The 6000-nt window shown below is 46.6% G+C and overlaps 1 protein-coding gene across 1 annotated transcript in view; it reads right to left on the reverse strand.

Moving 5' to 3' along the window:
* Positions 1-1685: 1685 nt before the first annotated feature.
* lrba (LPS-responsive vesicle trafficking, beach and anchor containing) overlaps positions 1686-6000 on the reverse strand; it is a gene marked incomplete at its 5' end in the record, with an annotated part of 245915 nt that continues 241600 nt past the window's right edge. Inside the window, 2 exons of the mRNA XM_080534756.1 lie at positions 1686-1843; positions 2464-2615. Coding sequence (XP_080390882.1) covers positions 1753-1843; positions 2464-2615 — 243 coding nt within the window. The 3' untranslated portion in view covers positions 1686-1752. The remainder of the gene's footprint in view (positions 1844-2463; positions 2616-6000) is intronic.

The raw sequence follows: 6000 nt of genomic DNA on the forward strand, positions 1-6000 counted from the left end.
TACCTAGTAGGTGGAATATCTATAATAACTGTTAAAATGAATAGCAAAAAAGTACTTTGTTTCTGATGAGGGTACACACAAAAAAGCACAAAAAACCCCATTTCTTTGCTATAGTGTCTCATTGTCAATGTCATATTGCTTTGATCCATACTAAACCACTGACCTTCCCAAGTATTTGGTTGTCTACTCTAACCAGATCTGGAACTCCAAGGCAAGACATCTCAAGTTACAAAATTCCATTTTATTGTCAGAACGCATCACACGTCAAAAACACTCATTCCAAAATTGATTGCCAAAGTGTGGAGCGATACGTACAAATACAGTAGTTCTCATTTCATTCAAGGTCAGATCAAACCACATGGAATGTTTATTCTAAACCAATGAAGGGTAACCATTCTACTTAAGTACTAGTGTGTGTTTCAGGACCCAGACTGAGAGATGTAATCTCTCCTTTTCACTTAAGACCTTTCTTTGCTGTGAGGTGCTTTGGGGACAGGCTTCCTAGCATGATTAGGGCACTGTGAAGCTGATATATATATATATCATATAAATGCATCAGTAGGTAAAGCTACTAAAGTGATATAAATGATACCATGGGCCACGTCCCATATTGATTGGCTTCATACCCTTGCCTCCTTTCCTTCACTTCCTTCCTTCATACACTCATCCGAAAGCACTTGATTGCTGTGACCTGGTATTCTGTCATCTTTATCTCTGTGGTCAAGAGGGAGACATGAGGAAGCCATTTTAAATATTAGGAAGTAGTCCATTTTTGTTTTTATTCTACTGACATTCATCTGTATGGTTACTGATATTCACATCACACTACTGATCTTCAGAACCCGCTCGTATGCAACACTGTGTCAAGGGAAACGGCGGCCATTTTGTTTGTTGACATGATTCTGATACACATACGGTACATACAACTTGCCTCTGAATTGCAGAGTAACGTTGGGATCTCAGAGGCATAAAACCATGCACAGGAAGGCAAGATCTCTCCGTTGACAGGAGGAGGAGTGGATATGTGCTTCTGTCAATGGAGGCGTACATTTAAATAGAATATATTCCCTCTTCATTTATTTACCGCTTTGTCTGAAGGACAAGGACTAACTTACAACTCGCAACAACCACACAATATTCTATTCTTTTTCTGTGTTGCCACAGTAGCAAAAGCGCATGATAACGATATGATGAACAACCAAAGGAATTAACCCCACATTTCACACCTATTCAAAAAACCACTCACCCCCCCTAAAGTACACAAATATATGGATTCTTAATTAAGACAGTAGATGCAAATATAATCTAACTAACCTCCAACTCCTACCCTTAATCTCCTCACACAGAGATGAAAATAGACTCTTACAGCTAAAAATAGATTTTTTTTAACCACAAGTATATATAACCCCACCCCCTAAAGTGTATTATATCATAAGAAATTCTCGACATGATCTACAAAATATAGCAATGCCCTTTTTTATTTTAAAAATAGTTTGCTTCTTTTTTGACAGAATCGGACAGTTTTTTTTTTCTTCCTCTTTTCTTCTTTCTCTTAATTAGATACATTCAGGATATCAATATGTGAAGAGTAGTGCGGTTTGAGTGACAGGTGGCAGGACTGCGATAGGGAGGCCATCCAGCTGGGTGTGTGTTTCTCCCCCCCCTCCCCCCCTCGTTCTCTGTTTGTTTGTCGGTTGGTCGTTTAGTCTTCGCAGGGCTGGTTGTCATGGTAACGTCCTGGTCTGATACCGGTCAGTACCGGGTCTGGTACTCGTGGTGCCACCTGTTGAAGTCGTTGTAGAAGAGGACTATGCTGCCTGACGCCATGCCTGTTATGATGCACCTGAGGGAGACAGACAGACAGACAGACAGACAGACAGACCGAGAGAGAGAGAGAGAGAGACAGACAGACAGATAGACAGTCAGAGAGAAAGACAGACAGACAGACAGACGTTAGAGAACAGGGCTTAGAAAAACAAGAGTGGGTGCATCGAGGCTGCGCAAATACAGCCTCAAGCAACCCTCACAAACTGCTGCTAACAAGCCTTCTCCTCGGTACGTCAACTGCGCACCTGAAGCTGTCTTTCATGATGGATGGTGACTCAAGCCAAGGGACTGACTTTCTCTCCCCCCCCCCCCCCCCCCCCACATTTCACTGAGAACAGTAATCAACTACTCTTCCGTCACCCTACACCTTACCACCTAACCTTGCCTGTAAGTGAATCATCAATCCACCAGTCGTAGCAGGAAAAGTAATCTAGCTCAGGCCAGGGGCCATTGGCAGTCGTCGTGCTTTTGTGTTTTTTTAATATACAATGGAGAAACAGTACAAGGGGGTAGTAGATGTCTCAGGAGAAACATTATAGGGGGGGGAAGCAGGTGTTTCTGGAGACACAGTGCAGGGGGGTAGCAGATGTCTCAGGAGGAGCAGTTAAGGTGTAGCCTGAAGAGATGGGTCTTTACCTTTGGTCATGGGACATGGCCATGGAGCGGATGCCGGCGTCACAGCCAGGGTAGGTGAACAGCTGTTTGAGGTCGTGGACCTGCCAGACGGACAGAACTCCCCCGTCTCCCCCAGTCAGCAGGTACTGGCCGTCACGACTCAGCTGCATGGCCTGGTGGGAGGGAGAGAGGGTGGGAGGGAGGGAGAGAGGGAGAGAGGGAGGGAGAGAGGGAGAGAGGGAGAGAGGGAGAGAGAGAGAGAGAGAGATTTCTGTTACTGCCTGTTCAAATGACACTGACTGAAAACAAAACTGTGATGGACAGTGTGATAAAATACACCCTGGAAACCAGTAACAACAGTCAATTCAGTGACCAAACACATTGGACATAGTGGATGTGTCCTCGTGCATTGCATAACATAGGCAAGAACAGTGACTGAGCCCCAATGGCACCGCTAACACTATCAGCGCCCTCCTGTGGACAATGTCATGACCTGCAACCTATTTTTTAAAAGCGCCACTGGATGGCGCTGTTACAGTGCTGGACCTGGACTCCACTGTCCTTGTCATGTGTATGAATGTACGTCGGTTGATTGGACCACCTCTCCATTATGGCTATGCTCATGAGGTAATAATCAAATGCATATGCTTGTCAGGTCAAACTCAGACAGCTATAGGACATGTGTACCATCAACACTACCAGATTCATACTGTACCCAATGCTGTTACATTTACATTTTGGGCATTTAGCGGACGCTTTTATCCAAAGCGACAACAAATACATGTGTCTAAGTGAATCATCTATCCATCAGTCATCATAATAACTTTTTTTTTAATTTTGATCTACTCCATAACCTGGGGCCATTAGCAGTTACAATGCTAGAAGAAGGAATATTAACATTTGTGTTTATTTCTGACATTTATAGTAGAGAAACTGTCCAGGGGTTAGTGGGGATGAGGAAATCTTTAGGAGGGACAGTTAAGATGTCGCCTGAACAGATCTCAGGAGGAGGGCAAGGAAGATCATGGCAGACCCCTTCCACCCCGGCCACGGCCTCCTCACCCTGCTTCCCTCTGGAAGAAGGTTGCGGCTGCCTAAGGCACTGAAGGCCCGCCACAGGCTCAGCTTCTACCCCTCAGCCGCCAGGCTGCTAAATGACTCTGGCTTCCCCCCCCGCCCCCAAGTCTGCCCAGGACTGAACTGGACTCACTGTAAAAAAAACTCTGCACTGCACTTTACTTTATACCGCACTATCCAATGCACTGTTGTCTGTCCTGTGTTGTTGTTGTGTTGTCCTGTTTTTTGACATGTGAAAAAAGTATAAACGCACTTGCTGTGTGACGAAGCAAATTCCTATATGTGTAATGCATAGTGGCAATAAACGTTATCTCAATCTCAATCTCAATCTCAGGTCTGTTGTTGTGTTCTGTTGCTATACACTTGCCACTTCCTGTGATTGTTTTTATTACTATTATATTGCATTACGTTGTTGAATGTTTGACTGTTGATTGTTGCATTGTCGAAGAGCTAGCTTGCCCTAGTTCCACCTCAGTAAGCTCTCCTCTGGAATGGACTGCACTTACATAGCGCCTTATTCCAAAGTCCTTTACAATCGCCTCTCATTCACCCATTCACACACCAATGGCGGTAAGCTACCATGCAAGGCGCCGGCCCGGTCATTGGGAGCAATTTGGGGTTCAGTGTCTTTCCCAAGGACACCGACACGTGGCCAGCCAGGGATCGAACCGCCGAACCACAGACCTTGCGATCATTAGAAGCCGGCTCTACCTCCTGAGCCCTCTGGGGGCCCAGGGTCAGCCAGGAGACCGACCAGCCCAGCGGTCCACCTCAACAGCAACAACCACGGCTCCCCACAGCGCAGGGCGACCCGGCGGAGGGAGATTTATCAGGCTCATCTGCTTCCCCCCGTGCTCTTAAGGCCTGTGTTACAGTTTAAGGGGTCCCCAGGGAAACAAAGATACACTACGCTCAACATGTGTCGGGGGGGTTGTATTTATGCGCACAGTATAGAGGGGAGGGGAAACGGAGACATCAATCTTGGAATAACGAAGGCTGGTGAAATGACGAGGGGGATGATTGCGGGCGCCTAGCGATGTAAATTAAGCGAATTAGCGGTTTAACTTTATGGGATGTGGCTCTTCCCGTTGCAGCTGGCTTCAGAGGATTAAAAAGGAAAAAAGATCTATAGATCTGTGACATGTGTGGTGAAGCGAGATGAGTATATCATCAGCAGAAAAAACTGTTTGAAAGGAATGTGATTGATTGAGAACTCAAAGCACAGGGACCAGAGACAGGATGATAGAAGGGAGACAACTACCTTAGTAGTGTATGGGAGTCTCTTCAGCCTGACTGTTCATAATTGGTTGCAGATTTACAGCTGAACTTTCACCCCTTTCTCATCAGCCACAGGAAAGGCGCGCGCACACGCACGCACACACACACACACACACACACGTACGCAGGCACACACACACACACACACACACGTACGCAGGCGCACACACACACACACACAGCAGTCTGAACCCATGCCTCACACTCACCAGAGCATCAAAGATCTGATCTCGTCCCTCCACTCCCACCCCCCCCACACGCACACACACAAACACAAACACACACACACACACACACACACACACACACACACACACACACACACTCGCTGGCAACAAGACTGAAGTATCAATCTGCCAGAACGCTGTGTTAGATCGTTGTCCAAGAGGACTGGGAACAGCGCATGGCTGATGGCGGTGGAGCGTTCCAAGAGGCAGAGCATTCTGCTTTGATTTGTTTGCTGTGTCTCTGATATCTGTGTAATTGCATATTGGGTTCCTCTATATTAAGCACAATATCACTTGTTGCAAGTCAGTCTGACAGTAACGATTAAGATAATCCTGCATTACGCTCATCATAGTCGATGTTTACTCACTGGATGAGCGTACGGTCGACTGAAAAGTGTAAAAATAGCGTGAGAAAAGCCTCGACGTTCATTGGTCGAGCAGCAGAATGGAAGCGAACTTTGTCTTGTGACGTCAACTCCAAAGCACGCCGCAACTAACTTGTCACTTCCTCTCGTTCTGTGTGGAAAGTTGCTGCATTCAGACATGTCTGGTCATTGTTGATGTACTAACCACGGGGTCGGTACGGTACGTAACCCGCTGAAACCCGGCAGGGGGTTGGAGACCTTGCAGACGAACCCAGCCAGACCCAGGTGGGGGGCTGCAGACACACATATAAATCAGCCCCCCTGCCACTGGGCGGTCAAACAAGATGGCCGCCGGCTCCAGGGGAGCCAAGATGGCCGCCGCGACTCAGGTGTCTGAGGGACGACTCCAGCGCCAGGCCGGGATGCCAAAGAGAGGCATATCGCAGAACCACATGCGCTTTTTTTTCTTCTTTTTTTACGCTTGTGTTTCCTTATTTTATTTTTTTTAAAGGGGAGGGGGAATTCTGCGTCTGGCAAAAGGTAAAAAGCTGGATTTATGAAGCTGTTAATTCCTCCCATTACATGCAGGGAGACACTGAAAAAAATCTGGT

This window comes from Nansenia antarctica (assembly GCF_963989245.1).
Source record: "Nansenia antarctica genome assembly, chromosome: 6".
Taxonomy (NCBI): domain Eukaryota; kingdom Metazoa; phylum Chordata; class Actinopteri; order Argentiniformes; family Microstomatidae; genus Nansenia; species Nansenia antarctica.